We start from the raw sequence: 23243 nt of genomic DNA, 5'->3' as shown, positions 1-23243 counted from the left end.
CCGCAATGAAGCCCAGTCAATTAGGCCCATCACTTCGCCATCGCAAACAGGCCGGTGGACTCTGTCTTCTACCAAGTCCTTTCTAGTCTTGCACCCTCTGCTCTTTCCGTGCTTTGTCTCCCCACCCCTAGGTTTCTGCAGGGCTCACACGGTCCACCATAAAAATCCAGGATCACTGCTCACCTACACTCATGGGTTCCGCGTTGTTCCTGCCTGTGGAATCAATTTCCACATTATCCTCCACCTCATTGTTTCCTCCAGGTCTTCAGGCCAACTGTTCACCAGCATCTCAGATCGTATCACACCAGCATCAAACCCCCCTCCCTCCACTCACTCCCATCACAAATCCCTCCTCCTTCCACATTTCCAGTTTTCCATCCTTAGTGTTTCCTTCTGTATCCATCCTGTCCACCCCATTCCTCCCCACACTCATTATTTGTCCCAGTCTGCCTCCATCTTGGCCTTCGACTCTGCTGATGGTGTTTCCTCCATCTCTCTACTATTCCTCTTGTCCTGTTGCGTCCTGATCCGTGGAGTGTTCGTGTACCAGCACGAGCCCTTCCACGAGCCTCGACTGCGTATACAAAAAGTAAAAATTTAAGAGGACATATATTTATTTAAATGCCCCCCATAAAGTAATTGAAATATTCAGAAAAATGGACATATAAAATTTTATTCTTGGAAATGACAGTAATGATAGCAAATGTAATGTCATTCATTAAGGCATCAGACCAAGGCCAAATTTTACATATGCTTGGTCAAATGATGCAAAGCAGGTAAAGGTTGGAACACCGGTGAGAATCCTTGTTACCAGGCGTACGATAATCATCAGATCGCAATTCTCGTATATCGCAATTCTTAAAATTCTCTGTACTCAATTTCCAGTTTTAATTTCCTAAGATTTTTTTTTCAGTCTGCTGCGCAAATATTACTAGCTTCTACGTCACACGTCACACGGCATTTTCTACGCAGGTGTGACGGCATTTAACTGGAAATTGAAGGGTGGCCAAACTTTCATGATGCCACTTTAGCCTGTGAAGCTTCCTGGTTCGGACAGATGCAATCACGCATCGTTCGCCATCGACTACCTGTCTCATGGAGTGCGACTGATCGCTACTTCTAGGCGGTGGAGTGTTACGATGGAAAAATATCTTGGTTGAAATATTTGAGTATTTGAAAGCTCTACGAACAACATGATGATGAGTAAAATTACATTATTATTATCATTATTATTATTATCATTTTGCTTAAAGGGGAACCCAAACGCAATTGTTTTTCCTGAAATCCATTGAAAATCATTAAGCATGGGCTAATCCGAAAGGAAAAAAAAATAGAATTTTTTTTGATAATCAGAAAGTGTCGAACGATTTTCGATTTCGCCAATGATGTCACATTTTGAACTCACCTTGATCCAAAGGGCGACTTGCATAAATAAATGGTGCACATGAAGATCTCAGACTCCGACACGAATTACGGTGGGGGGGGGGGGGGTGGGGGTTGGAGGAATGGGGTGGTTGTGGCTATTGCTAGCTAGGGTGATGGTTGACGGTTGATGGGGGATGGTCTTGGGATGGTGGAGAAGGGGGGCAGGGTGGGGTGGTCATGTTATTGTGGGGGTGATGGTTGATGGGGGATTGTGGGAGGATGGTGGAGGAGGGAGGGTGTGGGGTGGTTGTGGGGTATTGTTAGCTAGGGTGACCATTGATGGGGGATTGTAGCAGGGATAGAGGATGAGGGGGGTGATGGGGTGCTTGTGGCTATTGTTAGCTAGGGTGATGGTTGTTGGGGATGGTGGGAGGAGGGTGGGGGGGGGGGGCTGGGGTGTTCATAGGTATTGTGGGGGTGATGGTTGATGGGGGATTGTGGGGGGATGGTGGAGGAGGGAGGGTGTGGGGTGGTTGTGGGTATTGTTAGCTAGGGTGATGGGGGATGGTGGGGGGGGGGGGGTAGGTTGGGGTGTTCATGGGTATTGTGGGGGTGATGGTTGATGGGGGATTGTGGGGGGGGGGGGTGGTGAAGGAGGGAGGGTGTGGGGTCGTCATGGGTATTGTTAGCTAGGGTGACCATTGGTGAGGGATTGTGGCAGGGATGGAGGATGCGGGGGGGGGGGGGGGGGGAGTGGGTGTGGCGTGGGGTGGTTGTGGCTACTGTTAGCTAGGGTGATGGCTGATGGGGGATGGTGGAAGAGGGTGGGGGGGGGGGGGGGGGGTTGGGGTGTTCATGGTTATTGTAGTGGTAATGGTTGATGGGGGATTGTGGCAGGGATGAAGGATGAGGGGGGATGTGGGTGTGGGGTGGTCATGGGTAATGTTAGCTAGAGTGACAGTTGATGGGGGATTATGAGGGGATGGTTGAGGGAGTGGGTGGAGTGTGTGTGGTGTGGTTATGAGTATTGTTAGCTAGGGTTTTTGAGCTCTTCAGATGCACAGGGGAAGGTGGCGGCGATGTTAGCCAGCACATCTAGTGAGGAGTGATCGGTCGCTGGCAGACCAACACAAGTGTTTGATTCTCCACTCAAATCGCCTGTGTCAATATGCTGGTAGCTCGTTAGAGATGGTGTTACAGATTTGTGTGACGGTTGTTTCTTCTTAATCGTGGGGATGGCACCCTCTCTCAATCCTGGCGGATAACCACAAGATCTATCACCATCTCTGATGTTTCATAACAGTGCTCTGTAAAATGTTCGGAGCACAAAAGCGAACATTTTGTAGGCCCAATCCACACTCGGGTATTTCGCACAAACCTCATCCAATTTCTGGTAACCATCGGCTCTTTCGGCCATTGGTGTAGTATGAAACCATCTCGATTTGTATTGCTACAACCACCAAGGACGCATCGACCCCGCATATTTGTAGAAATTCGAAAACTATTCGCCGTTTGAGTTCAATCATACCGAGAAGTAACCCGTAGAAAATACGGAAGTGGCGGTCGTCTTCCTGGTGCGACGTCATGGATAATCGTGAAGAGGAAGAAGATTTCGACTTTACCACTTTACCCACTTTGCCCACTTTGCCACTCGCAAAATTACCCACTTTATAAATGGGAACCGGAAAAAGACACATCATATCTAATTTGTTTTGTAGGGTTTCAAGGGATAGATTAGCGTCGAGGTAGTCTGAGCGTTTGGGTTCTCCTTTAAGATTTGACAATTTAACAATAACTTCGTTCTGAAAATACAATATTTCCTCTTTTCAGATCTGACAATGCTTAAAAGTAAGATAAAGGCATGATTCTGCAACAAAACTCCACACCAAATCAAGATCCAGCTTATGGCTTAGGTCCATTAGTGAGGGGTCTTCAGAGCTACTGTGAGGTTACTTCCATTCGCAGCAGAAAACCAGGATATCTTGCCTTACTTCAACCTGCTGTTGCTGTATCCGCTGCGCTGAGCATAAGTGTCCATGTACGATGTAGAGCGAGTCCCAACGCGAGACGAGTCGTGTCTGATGGCTCGAGCTGAAGATGTGAGCAGAGCACCGACTGCGATGTGGTCATTGAACGGATTGTGTCCAAATTCCAAGCGTAGCCAGAGACGCATCTGGGAAGAGATTAGACGAAAGAGGGAAGGGGATAGAAATAAACAGTATAAAAAACAAAACAAGTAGAGCTACATTCAACGTTCATCGCCACCATGCCAAATAAATAAATAACATATCCTACAGCGACTGGCATTGCCCTCCAGACCAAAGGTGCCCGGCGATGCTACCGTGCAGCACATAGAGACGGTATTGGGAGGGAGAGGTGTACAATAATTGATTGATTAATTGCGTAACTAAAATAAATAAATAATAATAGTAAAATAATTAATTTCTTAATCAAATGGCTAAAAGCATACCGAAACCACCAGTGTTTCATCCGAAGCTGTAACGTTTTGAAAATAAATCAAATTCTTAATCAAATTATTTTTATAATTGATGGATTGATTGATTAATCAATAAATAATTAATCGATTAATTGATTAATGAATAAATCAAAAATATCCTTCATAGGCAAATCACAACATATCTCAAAAGGTTGTGGACGGATTCAAACAGAATTTGGCAGAGACGTAGTGTATGTCACAAGGACTAAATGATTAGATTTTGGTGAAGATCCGGATTCGGATCCGGCTACTAGAATATTTTTGGTGATTCTTCAGCATTGGAAGATCGGACCAAAACCGATACATAGCAGGATATCTCAAAAAGTTATGGATGGATTTGGACGAAACTTGGGGTACCGGTTGGGAGTGTGACAAGGACAAAATGATTCGATTTTAGTAAAGATCTGAATATGGATTCGGATCTTTAAAGGCAAAATCTATAGGCTTTTGGCGCCCGGTGATGACGTCATGCAGCACCTGGAGATGGAATAGGAAAGGAGCGGTGTACAAAATAAAGTTTGTGATAACTAAGCAGGATGATTTTTTTTCCATAATGAGGAGAAAAATGTTAGAGGACATGCATGATGTACTACTGTACATAAACTGCTCTCGGACTGGGGTAGATCATTAGGAAAGGTGAATTGGTAGAGGGGAAGGTTCAGGTGTATGGTCCAGAGATTTTAGAACCCTGATTAAGGAATACATTATATTCACCAATCATTCACGGTGTTTGGGTGAGTACGACATCAATTACTGATAAATTGTCAGAAAATAAACAAATACATCATGCTTTTTATAGCAGAAAAAAATTAGTGAACAATTTTGTTTTCTTCCTTGTCTTCCTTTTCTTCTTGAAAGGCAAAGGTGTGAGGCTGGAGCCAACGATGACTAATTACATTTCAGTCATCAGTATGCAGCACCTGGCTGCAGGAAGTTGTTTGCTATGCTGCTTATGCAATGATCTCCCCCACCCACCTGCACACCATCCCCGTAAACCAGGGTAAGATTTTAGAATTCCACAAGGATACAAGCACACAATGTCCCCTCGAAAACAACAGCACACTCAATGATGCACACACTCCGTTCAGTGCTTCCACATTCTCTTCAATCCCACTCTTCCCTCCAAGTCTTAAAGACAACTGTTCACCACAATCCCAGAACACCCCCATCCGAAGCAATCATCTTTTCTTCCCCCCAGTCAACACCCATAATGATAATGATAACAATTGTACTAACAAACTAACAACCTCTCTCTCTCCCCCACTCATCTCTACCTCCCACTCATCTCTTTCCCACCTCTCTCTCTCCAGCTCATCTCTCCCCCACTCATCTCTCTCCCACTCACCTCTCTCTCCCACCTCTCTCTGCCACCCATCTATCCCACATCAACCACTCATCCCTCTCTCCCACCTGTCTCTCCCACTCATCTCTCTCCCACCTCTCTCTCCCTCTTGCTTTTCCTTCCTGAGAGTTTGTTTGTGTGTCCATCTTGTCCACTCCATGCGTCCTCCTCTACCCCTAATTCCTCCCAACACCCATTGTTTGTCTGTCTCCCTCTATTTTGCCCTTCAACTCTGATGTTGGTGTTTCCTCCCTATTTCAATGTTCCTTTTATTCTGTTGCGTCCTGATCTGTTCAGTGTTCTAGCTTTTCCACAAGCCTTGACTGTATACAAAAAAATAATATATATATATATATATATATATATATATATATATATATATATATATATATATATATATATGTGACCCATAGTAACTCAAAGCACACCTTGTTCCAACCTTTCATCAAAATTAATGGATTAAACAGAAAAAGGTGTCGTTTATGTTCTTTATCTGTACATGAATATTGTGTATTGGCAACTTCACCTTCCTTCTTGTTAGACATCTCTAATTTACGACAATAATAATCCTTCCACTAGCTATCCAGACAAGGGTTGCAAAATGATACCTCACCACAACCTATATAGATCAAACTAGACAGACATTAGTTTGGTATTTTTTCATGTGCGGTATTATCCATACCTAGTGATAATGGGGTAAGCAACTAAAGACGGGGGGGGGGGGGCGGGGGGGGCAGGGATTTGTTAAAAATGCACAAAATACATTTTGGAAGTGACCTAGTTAATGTCATGGTGATGTTGGAAATTCTGGAAGAGTGGTACAATCAGGGGAATTGCCAACAGCACGGTGGAGCTCAGTAATAAAAGGCAATCATGGCTCGCACTTTAAGTCCCACTCACGTCCTTAAGGGAAAACCGCTCAAAATGCCGCAGCTGCTCCTGGAAGCCGCAGTTTGGGCAGGCGTGTGTGCGCACGGTGCGGACGGCTGCTAGGGTGTCTTGAAATCCAAGTTCAGATACTGTCATGAGGTAAACCAGCACCACGGTGGTACTTCGTGAGATTCCTGCCATGCTGCGGTGCACACAGACAGAATAATATTTCACAAATATGAGATGTCTTGAAAGCAATAAGCGGCGTTGTTGCTCGGCCTACAAGTAAAGGGCAGCAAAGAGATAAATAGTTGGTGTCAAGTATGAATTCATGTTCAGAAGTACAAACAAGAATGACGTGTTTTGACATGCACTTCCTGATTTCCCTTCTGAGGACCACACCTTACAAAGGTAAAAAAAAAAAAAAAGTTCATTTCAATGTATCATGAGTGGAGACCGAGTACCAGAAGCATGTTATTAAAGCAATCCTACGAGGAATTTTCTTGGAAACACATTGTGTCTGCTCTTCACTGTATTAGAGTGCTCCACTACAATAGGTTGTACACTCGAAATTTACTGGAAGTTTTGTGGTAATACCAGAGATCCAGCAACTTCCTGTAAAAAAAAACAACAAAAAAACAACAACCAGCATTGCCTGCAATCTCCTTTCCTGATAAAAGAAAATAATTAAAATAAGAAAAGGTGCATTTCCAATGCTTCCATAAACAGAAAATTTGAAAAACTTAAAGGATGTGGTAAGTGGTATGCTTACAGCATTGCTGGTGAAGGCTAGCGTGTCTCTGCGTTGGCGCACAGGTAGAATAATGCATGCGATTGATAGGACGTTGATGGACATCTTCTAAACGCAGAGGGAAGCGATGAAAAGCTGAGGTTTTGGGGATTAACCCTTTACCGGAAGAAAAAAAAAAACAGCAATGCCATTTGCTCACAAAAGAATGATTTGCTCTTGCCTATGGAGTGTACGTCAGTGCACAAACATCAAAAAAACAATTCCTATAGATACACGAATGGCCTAACACTTGCATCTCTATACAGACAGGGTTCTCAAAGTCCTCTTGCTATGTGGAAAGGGTGAAAATCCTTTTCTTCTGCCACGTCTCACAGTGTGGAGTCGGCAGTTCATAGAAGGTGGAGGATTGATCCCGTTCATTAAGAAACCTGATAAAAAGGCCCGATGTTTGACTAGATGAGAGAGGAAATTTGGAATTTGTACAGGATGACCAAGCACACAATGGTGGACTCTTGAGAGATTATATGGGATCTTAAAGGTCCACTGGAGAATGCTACCAGATGGGATAGCAACCGTAAAATACCTCCTTATGACAGCACACTCATCGATGCAATGTCCTACCTGCAACCTGTGCACGGTGGAGAATGACGTTATATCCAGGTAGCGTTTAGGCAAATGGCAAGATTTGTCCATGCTTTTTACTTCTAGACCGATGAAGTTTTTTCTCCCGTGTGTGGGGCGGCCATAATATCAATCATGTTCACCGCATGTAAGGTAAACCGAAGTATTCTGCAACGCTCACCAATGAACCAAACATCCTCCTCGATTCAAGCGACATTCGTGGATGAACTTCACACAGTCCTTGAAATACCTTGTTCTGAAATGAGAGGACACCGATCAACAATGACATGTTCTGAATGTGGCAGATAAAGAATCTGTAAAAGAACATTTGTCTGGCGCGAATGTGGCTAAGATCACAAGTCACCAAAAGCTACCCGATCCGCATACATCAGCATTTCATTTGGCCTTTCAATACTTCTAGTTAACACAAATTCAACATTTTCTGGAAGTTTGTAGTGATAAACTTAATCTTACTATAATTCACCAAATGTCTGTCCGTCTGTTCGAAGGTAGCGCAAAAACGGCTGAACCGATCGCAACGATATTTCGGGTGGGTAATCCTGGGATCTCCTGGAGTAAAATAGGCTATATTGTTTTTCCAATTTCAGCGTTGGCCTCCAGCATTTTCAGGTTTGGACTCCCGGATAACGTTATTTTCCCGGGTACCGCACAAACGGCTGCACCGATCGGACTCGGTGACCTTGAGTTCAATCTGCAAAGACCTTTTATAAGGACATGGGTTGAATCCCTGCTTGAGAGAATGCCAACCCACCCTCCCCCCTCTCCGCCATCACGACTGTCTCTCCAACTCACAACCCCACGAGATATGCGGAAAGGACGACCCAAAACCAATTATCTTCTTTTTGATTCGTATATAAACATCATTAAAAGTAAATAATGACCTCGGCCAAAGTTCAAACGACGTGAGTTTAATCTCTACATGAGAGAATTCCACATAGCTATTTGGGCGGTGTATAAGCCAACGTATCGCTGTCTCCATCGATCTTGCCAAGGCCGTAACACCTATCGGCTCAAAATCCTTTTAACTGTTGACTTGGTAGTTTTTACAATGAAGGAAACATTAACAATGTTGTTAAAAGTTTATTTTGTGATTAATTTGTGATTGGAGTTATGTTGTTTCGAATGAAAAAAGAGATATCGAGTTCAAGTAAATGACGACATGCCATGATGGTTTCTACTTTCCAAATGTGAACTTCGCGGATCGCCATATGCAGATTCGCCACGGACACACGATCAATGTTTCTATACATGAACGTACCCGATTGCTTGCGAACGGGTACGTTTTTCATGGAAGTCCTTCACGAACTTGCTGTCCACGTCTGACGTGCGACTGAAGGTGCTACACGAATGTGGAATTTATTGGTTTCATGCTTTAGCATTCGCCGTATCTGCATTGCCTGTTTGTTTCTGGCCTCCCACCCATGCGTAGCATGGGTACCTCACGAGTAAACTCCAATTCATCTAAGATGGCATCATCTTAAAATGTGTTAGAAGCAATTTTTTTTAAAGTCGTTTTTCGCAAGTGGCTAGACGGCAAGTTGCTGGTCAGCTCCACCACATCAGATGAGCACTGCCCAATATAGGGAAAAGTATCTAGACAACAAAATGAAGTATTTGGCTGACAGGATGGCCTAGAGTTATGCACACTCGCTTCAAAGCCATTTAACCTGGGTTTGAACTTGAGGCAGCAACAAACTGTCATCCTGTCATCCCGCCCCTGCCATCCAGAACCGCAAAGCGTGGGCGAGCTTTTTCCGACATTATGGCCTCATTCCAAATTCCTGCCAAAATTACAACTGCAAATCGCACAGCATGCCCCTTGGCCAAAAAACTGCTTCGGCCGAACTAATGCTCTGTGACGCAGGGTATGGCACATTGGATCGGACATAGCGTCACCAAAATGTATTTAGCCAGCAATAAATAGTCAAGTTGATGGTGTTCTGGCCATTGAGCTCAATTTGGGTTCAATGGCGAACTGCGTCGAACCTAAGTGATTCCTGCTGTTGAGGTGTGCCAGCCTCATCAAGTGCACATTGCATGCCATTCCCATCAGCAAATGTTGTCCTCCTCTTCGAGGAGAATTTAAGTTAGAGATGTTCAAAATCTAATCCTTTAAAACGAGTTGGCCATTGTGCACGGGTATTGTACACAAATTATCTGCTTGTAGTAGGGTGGCTATAAGCATAGTGCAGATGTCAAAGCCACATTTTCAGCTAAACTGTGAAATACAGTAGGTCTGAAGTTTTTTTTATGGTTTCCCCGAAATTTCGAGATTGCATAATCGGAATCTGGATGATGCCACCTCGGCACTCTTGGGGAATTTTGAGACATCCAAGATTGACACAAAACCCCAAAGCACTCATATCCTGGCATTCCTACTAACTAAATAGGTTTTTATGTGCTGCGGTGGGGCTTGGGGATTGGGAAAGTCATTTGTGACATTATCCAAGTCATCAAAGTCTTCATTTTCACAGAAGAAAGCATGGCTTCTAAAATGGCAACAAAATGGCCGATGTGTCCCTCTCTCGCCTTAACTGTGGATCAAGCATTTAAAAATTTACACACGAGGATACACAGATGGAACTTTGGAGCAGGAGCTGATTCTAAGGGCCTTTCTCTCTTTCACCGCAGGCAGGTTGGTGGTCTTTCTGTCTTATACCGACTTCTCTCCAGCCTTGCTCCCCCTGCTCTGTCTGGGCTCTGTCCCCCAAATATTCCTACAGGTCGCACAAGATCTGCCAGCAACCCTCTTCTGGTGAAATTGCCAAAATCAAGACTCTCTGCTCACCTTCACTCCTTCATTCCTCTTTTCTCCTGCCTCTGGAACAAACTCCCTCACTCTATTCAATCCCTCTCCTCCCTCCAGGTATTTAAAACAGCTGTTCACCACCATCTCTTATCTTCCCCCATCCAAAACCTTGATCTTTTCTACCCCCGTTAAAACACCCCAAATCCACCTCTTTAAATCCTCAACTTCTTTCCTGAAATTCCTGGAAGTGTTCATTTGCTTTATATCTGTACCCCTCCCTCCCCAGCCCCCCCCCTCCTCCCCCAGCCCTCTCCCTCCCACAGATCTACAGACGTCCCTGTTCTCTTCTGTTGTTGTGTGTGTGTGTGCTTCCCTCTCTCTCCCCCTCTTGTCTCCCGCTCCCTTTATTATGTTTGATGTGTCTGTGCATGTTTTTTTTGTCATTAATGTTAGCTCTTACACGAGCCTCGATCTTGTATAGAAGAGGGTTGCTGGCAGATCTTGTGTGTCCTGCAGAAATATTTGGGGGATTTGCACATTAAGGTCAATCCTTGGTACAAGATAACCTTTGCTGACCATCTGTAGAGTACCAGATTGTGCTTGAAAATCTTCATATGATGCTGACAACGTTTCTGTTGTGGCTAGCAGGTGTTGGCAGATAATTTTGACGAGCTGAACTTTGTTGTTTGTCACAGTTAGGACAACATTTCGTTTTGGCAGGAGAGCATCTGGCCTCAGTTTACTCTTTCTATTTCCAGGATGTGCACGTCAGCTCCATGTTCCATCTTCGATGCTGAAGTGGTAGTCGCGATCAAAGACATCAGTGTGTGTCAGCTAATGCATTATGGAATCAATTAATCAATCAACAAAATATAGACAGTTACCTAGCTAGTCTATGATCAACAGCATCGCACATCGGTCAATGATGTTTACCTGTGGTGGTTCGTTCGATCACATGATGTGTGACAATTTTCATGCTTTTATCAGAATGTGAACTATGTATGGGAAGGTCGTCCTATTGAGGTTGGATATATGTTTTTTCTTGGTTTAATCATCAGTTAGTGTGCTCAATTTGCACACTGTGGTGAGTGGGTGAGTGAGTGAGTGTTATTTGATTAATAACGTGTTTGTGCAAACTTGGTTCTAAGAGGGATAATTAATTACTTTTAAATCATGCCTGTGAATAGCTGGCAGCTGGCAAGATGGCCTACAGGTACGCACACTCACCAGCCTGGGTTTAAATCTGTCTGGGTACTGTCCAGCCTGGGTTCAAATCTGTCTGGCTGCTGTCCAGCCTGGGTTCAAATCTGTCTGGCTGCTGTCCAGCCTGGGTTCAAATCTGTCTGGCTGCTGCCCAGCCTGGGTTCAAATCTGTCTGGCTGCTGTCCAGCCTGGGTTCAAATCTGTCTGGGTGCTGTCCAGCCTGGGTTCGAATCCCGACCCAGCTAAAAACTGTCATGCAGTTGTTTCACAGGCAGGGTGATCCATCAATGTGTGTACCATCACTGGGATATGGATGTTAAACCTCAAATGTCCTCCCTGAGTGCTCATTCTCCCCACCATTCCTTATTTGGCCAAGTCCTCCTCTGTTTTGTGCCTCTTCCCTACACTTGGTGTTTTCCCCCTCCCTTTATACTGTTGTGGATCTCGCCGCCGGCCTTCTCCCCTTACCAAGGGGGGATTAGTCCCCTTGTCTTTGACTGGCCGACAGGACCCGGGACCTATGATGTCCTTCCCGGACAGCGCGAAATAGGGTCGTAGGCCGAGAATCACTATTACCTAATTACTCGCGCTGCCCTGAAACGAGGAAATAAGCCCCGCACGAATCACACGTGATGAGACGCCGAGCGGTGCGTACACGTGATCCGTGCCGTTTATATGGTGCGTTTATATGGTTTATATGGTTCTAGCGATCTCGTTCGTACCATGCTTAGCCAATGGAGAAATCACAAAGGCGATCGAATTGGGAAGAAACGAATAACAAGATTTATTTACACTATACAGGGATTCCAGAAAAGAGGGGACACAGTGCAGCCTTAAAAACAGTCAACTTAATCCCCAGGACAAACGGGCCCGTCTCACACACAGACACACTCACACGGGGCTTGCAGCTGCGGGATGATGTTCACCACGTCCCGGGATGGCTCTCATGCAGCTCCCTCCGGCCTCCGGTTCGTCCCGGGCAGATGGTAAGTAGAGGGGCAGGAGCTCTCCGCGTGTCGTTTGGCGCACACGGGATAATACGAGGCGAATGGTAGGGTCTGGGCTCTGGCGGTTGGCGGTTAACACTGGCGGCTATTGCCGCGTTCACTCGCATGGCTGAATAGGCGATATTCGCCACCGGCGCGTCTGGCTGCCTTTCCTCCGGCACGTACGTTATACTGAGATATAGTGCAATGCCTCCAAAGCGAGCACTGCGAATCACGTTCTTCACAGTCCTCTCGCGTGCGCTCTCCCCTTGCGAGTTCTCTCGTGCCAATCAGTCCTCATCGTTCTCCCTCGTGCTCTCTTTGTAACAAGTCCGCTGCGAGTCCTGACCGAGTCCTTTCGTGCGAGTCCTCCGCTTCAGTCCTGTTCAAGGGCTTTGTGCAATCACTTATATAGGCACGCCCCGCAAACCTTCTAGCACTTACCAGATGCGCCTTACCATGCCCTGTCACGCCATGCCCTTAGAGTCCTGGTTGGCTGGTGGCTCTTACCGTCATCGCCTCTGACGCTCCGCTTTGACGCCGCCCTACCCCGACCTCGCGCTCCTCCTTCTCAGGCCTACCTCGTGTTACTCGACTAGTGAGCGAACAAAGGGCAGCAAAATGCTGCTGGCAGCCAAAGCGTAACAAACTGAGCGGGTCAGCCAAATGGGGCGCGGGATCAATTATGTCCATAGAGGTGGAATTGGAGGGTGGACGCAAAATGAGCGGGACCTAATCTCATGTCTTTACACAACGCAGATATTACTAGGGGAAATGGCCTATTCTTACACATACTATGACATAACTAATACTACAGGGTGGCCTACGTGTTGCTCGTGGAATAACTATGGGGGGCAACCCTTTAACCTTTAATGATCAATATGTGCCAATCTCAAAACCGTAGCAATACTGTTTATTTTGTTCTGTTATGTTCTGATACATTCTATGTTTTGGTTCTTCCATGAGACTCAACATTTTATACAAAATATATATATATAGGTGCAACCCTGGTGTTGGGCTAGCGGCTAGGGTGCCGGCTTAGGATCCCAGGATCCTGGGTTCGAATCCCGGTCGATCGCTGAATTAACGCCAGGGGGGTTGACTCAGCCTGTCATCCTTCCGAGGTCTGCTAATTGAGTACCAGTTCACTGGTAATTCCCTGTTTGTCGTTAAAGGCGGCAAAAAGGGTTGGTGTCAGGAAGGGCATCCGGCCGTAAAACATTGCTTCAAAAAGGGGACCAAAAAACAACAACAACCACGATTCCCGAAAAAGGCCAACCCCCGCTTTGCAGGGAAAAATGGCCTCTAAAGGTGGTTATTTTTTTTTATAACCAACTGCTCACTCAAGCAAACATTAGATCGTTCTATTTCATTTACTTTCGGATAAACAAAATATAGGGTCATGGAATAGCGGAGAAGAGAACATATTGACAGTGGCCAACACTTGTACAGACCAAGCAGGATAAACAGGAGGAGAGACAGAGGAGATGGAAAGAAACACATCAACTAGCAAGTAGATGTGGAGAGGTAGAGGAGGGTTTACAATGAGGATAGAAAAAAAAATTCCCAGGGATAGGAATGAAGGATGACTTGATGGCAGAAGAACTTGGTGTCATATTGTTCCAACACTTCTACACTCAGTGAGCAGATCACTGCTCTCTGCGTTCCCCCGGTGCGAGATGAACGATTCGTGGGGTATGGGAACAAAATAAATAAATAAATAAATAACAACCCTCAATCTATGGGGAGGAGGAAATTCCTGATTAGAAAATGTCCTTGGTGCCATTGCTGTGGCGTCGCTGGTATCGAGACCACCAGCGTGCCCCGGGGAGTGACGGACTTCCCCGCCCAGTGGCTCTGTTTGTCTCGTCTCGTCGTCTGAAATGAGTGTGGCACCTGCAACACGCGTCTTGGATCCTCTTTAAAAAATGAATTAATTGTTCAAATTAAAGAATAGTGAGGAGTTATTTGTTTCAATGAAAGATCGATTGTTCATTTGCAGTTACATTTTCTGATACTTTTGTACTCTTTGAAGTTTCACTTTTTGACACAATTTGTTCACAAACGGACAGACAGACAGACAAACGGACAAACAGGGGTGAAAACATAACCCCCATCCACCTTTGATCAAAGATTTCAGAACTCCTGTTTGGATAAATTGTGGTTTATTACTCCTGCCAGGGAGTAATGAATTCCATCGTGTCCGTGTGTGTGCGTGTGCGTGTGCGTGTGTGTGTTCATGAACAAGATATCTGGAAAAGTTCTGACCGGATTTGGAATGAAAGTTGGTGGGATGATTGCCCTTGGGATATTGAAGAATTGATTAGTTTTTGGTGAAGCTCAGGATATTATTCCGGATCCAGGAATTTTTTGAAGGATTGTTTACCATTGGAAGATGGGGCTCTTTTTTTTTCAACATTATCTTCTATATATTCTATATTTAACATTGTGATATGAAAATACTTTTCATATTTGTTGTAAATGTAGTTTAAACTCGTGGTTATGCGTTAGAGCGGTGTATTTTTTTTAGCAGCGTCGTCTTCAAGGTTCTTTTTTTTTCTAAATAAAGACATATTCTGTCATTTTAAAACCACCAAAGTGTGTATTAGGTTTCCCCGTTTCATAAAATGTATCGGTTGATACGGATAATGCTTTAAAATTGTTTTTTTTTTTTTTTTTACCTCAGAAGACATGTATCAACATTTACCTCAGCGAATGTCAATCGCGGTGTCAGTATTTGATGAACTTATAAAGACTTAGGTGAGTTATAAGTGTGACCAGCATGTGCACGGGATTCTTCCCAGAAGAATGAGTGGTCGCATTAGCTTGTACGACTTAAAATGAGCGAGTTTTGTTTTGACGTTTGGGCCAGTTTTACATGTTGTATCCCTAAGGAATGAAAAGAACGTTTTCCTGGCTTACAATTTTATTTGAAGTCACACATGCCTCAAAATACACTCACTTATATAGAATTGAACGCTGAATCCGAAAATGTAAGTGAAATTGCCTTGTTTTTTTTTAACATTATCTTCTATATATTCTAAATATATATCTGTGCAGTGTCTGTCTTGTGTTGTCTTGTCTTGTGTTGTCACTGAACTACTCCCTCAAACTTTTGTGAAATCGTACTATTCCGACTTGACCCACGGCGGGAGTATGCGCTCTACCGAGTGGCGTTCTCGTTACCTTCGCAAAAGCGGAAGGTTATGTTTTGATCGCTGTGTATTTATTTGTATGTCTGTGTGTGTGTGTGTATGTTATTCGCATAACTCAAAAAGTATTCAACCGAATTGCATGAAATTTGGTGGGATGATTGGTTATTATACGGGACACATTTGATTAGATTTTGGGAGCAATCGGGTCAAAGGTCAAGGTCAAGGTCACGAAAAGGTCAAAATCGTATTTTTGTTGTTCTGTTCCCTACACTCCCATGCCAAGTACAGAACAGTAGCTGCGGCGAAGGTATGCGCTCTACCGAGTGCCCGTTCTAGTTGTCATTTATTTTCATGTTGATGTAATTGGTGGAATTTTCTTTTCAGTTTTACAATCACACTCATTTAAACATTCGATCTGATTGTTGTAACGTTTTAATTAATATATGAACGTGGATTTACAATGTGTTAAAACTGTCCATGTTGGATTAAAACTCTGGTGTGATAAAGGTTGCCGAATCAAAGAATAACTTCAAATGGGTTCAGAATTTGACATTGCACTTTTATTAGGTGAGCAGTGACCCACAGTAGACTATACTGGAGTATCCGGAGCTCCTATGCAGGAGAATGTTTTTGTGTTGGCCAAAGGGCCTCACATGTATCACAAGACAACTCACGTCGCCAATGCAAAAGCTTGATCTCCTGAAATGCTCCGAGATGGAAAGACACATACTTTTATGTCTCCGTTGACGAAGTCGCCGGAGCCATTATGTTTTCAGGTTGTCCGTCCGGCTGTCCATCCGTGATAGGTTTTCGTTACCGCGATAACTTGAGAACGGCTGAAGGTGTCTTAGTCAAACTTGGTGCAGGTATGTACAATGAGGTAAAGATGAATTGATTCGATTTTGGGGTCACGGGGTCAAAGGCCAAAGGTCAGAGGTCATGTTAGGCAAAAATCCTGTTATCGCGATAACTTGTGAACCAGTGATGGGATTCTGACCAAATTTGGTAAACTTCTGTAGAGTGATGTAAAGATGAACTAATTATATTTTGGGGTCAAGACGTCGAAGGTCAAAGGTCAAAGTCTGTAATATGTCTATAACTTGAGAACGGCTGAAGTGATCCAATTCAAACTTGGTCCAGGTATGTATAATGATGTAAAGATTAACTGATTAAATTTTGGGGGCAAAGGTCAAAGCTCAAATTCCGTAATAGGTCTATAACCTGAGAACGGCTGAAGTGATATAATTCAAACATGGTACAGGTATGTAGAATGATGTAAAGATTAACTGATTCGATTTTGGGGGCAAAGGTCTGCTTAACAGAAACTTTCCTCCTTCAAGATGTCTCTGATTCTTTAATATCTCTTCCTGGTTACTCCATCTTCCGATATGATAGATCTGAGCCTCGTCCTGGAGGTCGGGTTGCTATCTTTATCAAAAACTCTCTTCCTCACTCTCCCTGCACTGCTCTCTCACCCCCAGGAGTACCTCTGGCTACGGCTTCCCCTTCGCTCCCACCTTTTGTTCATATGTGTTCTGTAATGTCCACCAAACAGTGATGACTCCATCTACATCTCACTGTCTGATAACATGGATCAACTTCTATCGACTCATCCCAACTCTCTTCCTCATATGTGGTGACGCCAATTGTCACCATGCCAGTTGGCTGGGTGTGGGTACCTCTCTCACCAGCCATGGCACTTCAGCAAAGGACTTCTGCGACTCACTGGGACTGACACAATCTGTCAATTTCCCAACCAGGATCTCAGTCAACGGAGCATCTTCTCTTCTAGACTTGGTTATGACAAACTTCCGTGCAAATGTCTGCTGCTCTTCTTCTGCTCTAATCGGTTCATCTGATCATGTGCTTGTTAAAGTGGACATCTCTCTGACCATTCTCAGAGAGCCTCCTCAGCGTCGACGAGTCTGGCATTTCACTCAGGCTGATTGGCACGGTCTTCAAGCAGCCATAAATCATCTGGACTGGTCTCCCATCTCTACTGCCTCTGACATCAACTCATCCTGGGAATTCTTCCAAAGCAAACTGCTCTCTCTCATGCACAGATTTATCCCATCCCGTCTTCAGTTGTCATACCCTTCCTCCCGTCCATGGTACATGGAATATTGTGGTGAGGCAGTTGCCCTGAAATAACTTGCCATTGCCTCTTGGAAGGCTAATCCAACTGAAGGCAATCTCAGTTCCTTCCACAATGCCCGGAACAAGTGTGTGTCTACCCTCAGGAGAGCCAGGAAACACCATCTCTCTACTTTCAAGACTGAACTCTCAAACCTGTCTCCTTCCTCCAAATCCTGGTGGCATCTGGTCAAATCCGTTTCTGGTGTTTGTTCCCCCTCCATCCCCTCCCTCACCTCAAATGGCTACACAGTTGACACCGCACGTGACAAAGCCGAATGCCTCAACTCTGTGTTTGCCTCTAAATCTTGTGTCCCAAAGCCATCTCTCTCTGTTCCCACCTTACCCAATCGTACCCAGCTGCTCCTGGACTCTGTGTCCTTCTCTCCTGACAAGGTGGAGAAGTTTCTGTCAAACCTCGACCCTGATTCTGCAAATGGACCAGATGGCATCAGCCCACGGGTCCTAAAATCTTGGTCTGCCGCTCTTTCACACCATCTCTCTGTTCTCTTCACCCTCTCTTTTGCTCAAGATCATCTGCCATCAGCTTGGAAATCAAGCAACATTACCGCTTTACACAAAAAGGTGCAAAAACAGATCCTTGCATCTACAGACCAATCAGCCTTCTCCCAATTATCAGCAGTCATGGAATCCATCATTGCTTCGGATATCAAATCCTTCCTTTTCTCCAATGGCTTGATCTCTGATCATCAATTTAGTTTCAGACCAGGTCACTCTACTCTGGACATGCTGCTTCTGCTGCCTCAACAATGGATGGAGGTCCTCAATGCCAAACAGGATATCAGAGCTGTCTCCCTTGACATATCACGTGCCTTCAATACGGTCTGGCACCCAGCTCTGCTCACCAAACTCTCCTCCTATGGTATCCATGGAAATCTCCACGCATGGCTTGCAGACTTCCTCTCTGGTCGTAGTCAACGTGTGGCCCTGAATGTAATCCTCTCATCTTCCCTTCCTGTTCAGGCTGGAGTTCCCCAAGGTAGTGTTCTGGGCCCTGTGCTTTTTCTGGTCTTCATCAATGATCTCTCCGACTCTCTGGAAAATCCTCTCTATCTCTTTGCTGATGACTCCACTATCTGCCGCTGCATCTCTCAATCCTCAGATCTGCAGTCTGCAGCCTCCTCACTCTCTGCAGACCTGGATAAAATCACAAACTGGTGAATCAAGTGGAACATGTCTTTCAATCCTGACAAATCTCACACTCTCACTATGTCTCTCCGAAAATACCGTCTGGAAAAACCTCCCATCTACTTTCTCAATCCTCTCCAAGAAGTTCTGTCGCTCAAGCTTTTGGGTCTCACTATCTGCCATGATCTTTCCTGGAAAAACCACATTTCCAAGCTGGCCTCCAAAGCCAGTCACTGATTGGGCATCATGTGTCGTGCGAAGTCCTTCCTTGGCACACCTGAGCTCCTCACCACATACAAGGCTTTCATCCGCAGCTCAATGGAACACTGCTCTCCCCTCTGGGCTGGTGCTCCTGTCTCACACCCAGCGCGACTTCACGCTGTTGAAACCAAGGCTTTCAGAATCATTGGAATCTCCCGCAATGAAGGTGATTGTGAGGGCCTTTCACTCACTCACCACAGGCAGGTCGGTGGTCTTTCTGTCTTCTACCGACTCCTCTCCGGCCTAGCTCCCCCAGCTCTATTTGTGCTCTGTCCCCCAAATATTCCTTCAGGTCACACGAGATCTGCCTTCTTCTGCCTTCTTTTGTCTTTTTCTGCTCTTCTGGTGAAATTGCCAAAATCAAGACTCTCTGCTCACCTTCACTCTCATTCCTCTTTACTCCCACCTCTGGAACAAACTCCCTCACTCTCTTCAATCCCACTCCTCCTTCCAGGTCTTTAAAACAGCTGTTCACCACCATCTCTTGTCTTTCCCCATCCAAAACCTTGATCTTTTCTACACCTGTTAATTCACCCCAGATCCACTCGTTTGAAATACCGACTTCTTTCCAGGAAGTCCTAGCAGTGTCCATCTGTTTTATACCTTCCCCCCCCCCCCCCCCCCTTCCCATGCCTCCTCCCCCCAAGCCCTCTCCCTCCCACAGATCTCCTGATGTCCCTGTTCTCTGCTGTTGTACTTGTGTGCTTCCCTCTCTCTCCCCATCTCATCTCCCGTTCCCTTTATTGTATGTTTTGTGTGTCCGTTTATTATTATTATTATTATTTTTTTTTGTGATTGATGTTAGCTCAACTGGACCAGACGGCATCAGCCCACGGGTCCTACAATCCTGCTCTGCCGCTCTATCTCACCCTCTCTCTGTATTCTCTTCACCCTCTCTTTTGCTCAAGGTCATCTGCCAGCATCTTGGAAATCAGCAAACATTACCGCTTTGCACAAAAAGGTGCAAAAACAGATCCTTGCAACTACAGACCAATCAGCCTGCTTCCAATTATCAGCAAAGTCAAGGAATCCACCATTGCTTCGGATATCAAATCCTTCCTCTTCTCCAATGGCTTGATCTCTGATCATCAATTTGGATTCAGACCAGGTCATTCTACTCTGGACATGTTGCTTCTGCTGTCTCAACAATGGATGGAGGTCGTCAATGCCAAACAGGAAATCAGAGCTGTCTCACTTGACATATCAAGTGCCTTCGAATTGGTCTGGCACCCAGCTCTGCTCACCAAACTCTCCTCCTATGGTATCCATGGAAATCTCCACTCATGGCTTGCGGACTGCCTCTCTGGTCGTAGGCAACGTGTGGCCCTGAATGGATTTCTCTCATCTCCCCAACCTGTTCTGGCTGGAGTTCCCCAAGGTAGTGTTCTGGGCCCTGTGATATTTCTGGTCTTCATCAATGATCTCTCCGACTCTCTGGAAAATCCTCTCTATCTCTTTGCTGATGACTCCACTATCTGCCGCTCCATTCCTCATCCCTCAGATCGGCAGTCTGCAGCCTCCTCACTCTCTGCAGACCTGGACAAAATCACAGACTGGTCAAACAAGTGGAACATGTCTTTCAATCCTGACAAATCTCACACTCTCACAATGTCTCTCCGAAAGGACCGACTGGAAAACCCTCCCATCTACTTTCTCAACAATCCTCTCCAAGAAGTTCTGTCGCTCAAGCTTTTGGGTCTCACTATCTGCCATGATCTTTCTTGGGACAACCACATTTCCAAGCTGGCCTCCAAAGCCAGTCGCCGACTGGGCATCCTCCGTCGTGTGAAGTCCTTCCTTGGCACACCTGAGCTCCTCACCACATACAAGGCTTTCATCCCCAGCTCAATGGAATACTGTTCCCCCCCTCTGGGCTGGTGCTCCTGCCTCACACCTAGCTCGGCTTCACGCTGTTGAGGCCAAAGCTTTCAGAATCATTGGAATCTCCTGCAATGAAGTTAACTCCGAGGGCCTTTCACCCACTCACCGCAGGCAGGTTGGTGGTCTTTCTGTCTTCTACCGACTCCTCTTCGGCCTTGCTCCCCCAGCTCTCTCTGTGCTCTGTCCCCCCAATATTCCTTCCGGTCGCACAAGATCTGCCTGCAACCCTCTTATGGTTGAACTGCCAAAATCTAGGCTCTCTGCTCACCTTCACTCTTTCATTCCCCTTTTCTCCCGCCTCTGGAACAAACTCCCCCACTCCCTTCAATCCCACTCCCCCTCCAGGTCTTTAAAACAGCTGTTCACCACCATCTCTTATCTTCATAACACATCATAACACTTCATAACACATCTTCATCCCCATCCAAAACCTTGATCTTTTCTACCCCCGCTAATTCACCCCAGAGTCCTTGCAGTGTTCATATGTTTTATACCTCTCCCACCTCCCCCCAAGTCCTCCCGATGTCCCTGCTCTCAAATGTTGTGTTTGTGTCCTTCCCCCTCTTTCCCCATCTTGTCTGCCGCTCCCCTTGTTTTTTGTGTGTCGGTTTGACTTTTTGTGTGATTAATGTTAGCTCTTTCACGAGCCTCGATCTTGTATACAAAAAAAAAAAAAAAGAAGCTCTGACACGAGCCTCGATCTTGTATCCCCCCAAAAAAAAAAAAGGTGCCAATATTTTTGACCATGCCTGTAGGTTTTTGGTTAAAATAATATACATATTTGCTTTCTCTTCAAAGTGTATGATTTGATTTTACCTTAGCAAGCACCGATAAAGTCAGATGGAGTAAGGCATGAACCTGAATGAGGCCGAGAATGTGCGAAACTAGGTTCTTGCTTCTTGTTCATAGCCGCTCGGAAGGGCTGGATTAACATGGTGCCAAAACAAATCATTGGCACCATTTGCCCCCCACCTCTTCCGGTAGTTGACCACAGTGAGGAAATAAAATATAATCCACAACGACATGATTACACGGCACTGATGGTAGGAAAGCATCAACAACAACATCACCCCCCCCCCCCTCCCCTTCCCACGCCTCCTGCCCCCAAGCCCTCTCCCTCCCACACTTCTCCCTGCTCTCAAATGTTGTGGTTGTGTGCTTCCCCTTCTCTCCCCATCTTGGCTTCCGCTCCCTCTTTTGTATATTTTGTTTGTCTGGTTGATTTGTTTGTGAAATAAATGTTAGCTCTTTCACGAGCCTCGATTCAGTATACAAAAAAAAACAAAAAAAAAAAAAAAACAGGAAGTGAAAGATATTCTTATGCAATAAAGTGAGAAACCAATCAGCAGATGACAGCCAGGTATGTGTTTTCAGGGTGTGGTTTGACTGTACTTCATCTTTATGCCTGCCTAACTTCATGTTCATAAAATCTATCTATAATTCCAGTAATCTCTGTCTGTACGTCTGTACGTTTGTTTGTCTGTGACCGCTGTTTCTCGACAACCACGGGTCCGATATACTTTTGAGCCTCCCACCGTCACAATTTCGGTCTTTGAGGCCGGCCGATAGGCACGAGGTTCTCCTGACCACGTGGCCCTTGACTTGGTTTGTCCGCACAATGTGGGCGCTTTCAGGATGAACTTTAGCCGGGGAGCGTTTGGGTGCGTGGCGCCTTTGGGCGCCCCGGTCTGATACTGCCGCCCACGCACAGAACACCATGTGAGTGCACGTGGGTCCCGGCGGTCCCACTGGCCTAGCGCTACCATGTTTAGACAGCGAGATCCGTCCCCGGGCACCGGCAAGCCAGGCACGGCAGGACACCCGCGGAGCCCCGGCGGACCAGGGGCGCGCGAGCCTACGCGTTAGCGTGCTACGGCGGAATCAACGGCTTCGGCCACGGCCGGGCCGATACTCGGCCCGGTCGCACCGGAAATGAACTGGTTCGACGCCCGCGCTAGAGAGGTCGCGGGCGACTGAGATGTTTTAACAAATAATTAATTAATTTGAGACGTCCGATTTCTAGTGTTTGGAAATTTGGAGGAGCTTGACCCTAGCCTTTCCCTTGCGAGGGCAAGGAGGAACTTAACACTTGACACTTAAGCTTAGTTTGAAGTACACCCTGCCGGCGCTCCCGGTGGGACGGCAGGGCAACCAGAAGGGACGAGGTTCTCCTGACCACGTGGCCCTCGATCTGGGAAGCGAGAGGCGTTCCATTAGTGGACGCGCCCCTCACGCCCGACTTTTGGGCGGCCCCGGCAG

General features: G+C 45.8%; 1 protein-coding gene across 1 annotated transcript in view; it reads right to left on the bottom strand.

Annotated features, from left to right (window-relative positions):
- Positions 1–2126: 2126 nt before the first annotated feature.
- The window catches only part of LOC137434447 (dual specificity protein phosphatase 22-A), a 75482-nt gene continuing 54365 nt past the window's right edge, over positions 2127–23243 (bottom strand). The window contains exons 5-7 of the mRNA XM_078785539.1: positions 7628–7702; positions 6105–6276; positions 2127–3538 (exon numbers count right to left, since the gene is read on the bottom strand). Of these exons, the coding sequence (XP_078641665.1) occupies positions 3353–3538; positions 6105–6276; positions 7628–7702 (433 nt within the window). The 3' untranslated portion in view covers positions 2127–3352. The remainder of the gene's footprint in view (positions 3539–6104; positions 6277–7627; positions 7703–23243) is intronic.

The sequence above is a fragment of the Myxine glutinosa genome, chromosome 10, assembly GCF_964187855.1.
Source record: "Myxine glutinosa chromosome 10, kmMyxGlut1.1, whole genome shotgun sequence".
Classification (NCBI taxonomy): Eukaryota; Metazoa; Chordata; class Myxini; order Myxiniformes; family Myxinidae; genus Myxine; species Myxine glutinosa.
The sequence above is the reverse complement of the archived record's forward strand: the minus strand, read 5'-3'. Positions and strand labels throughout refer to the sequence as shown.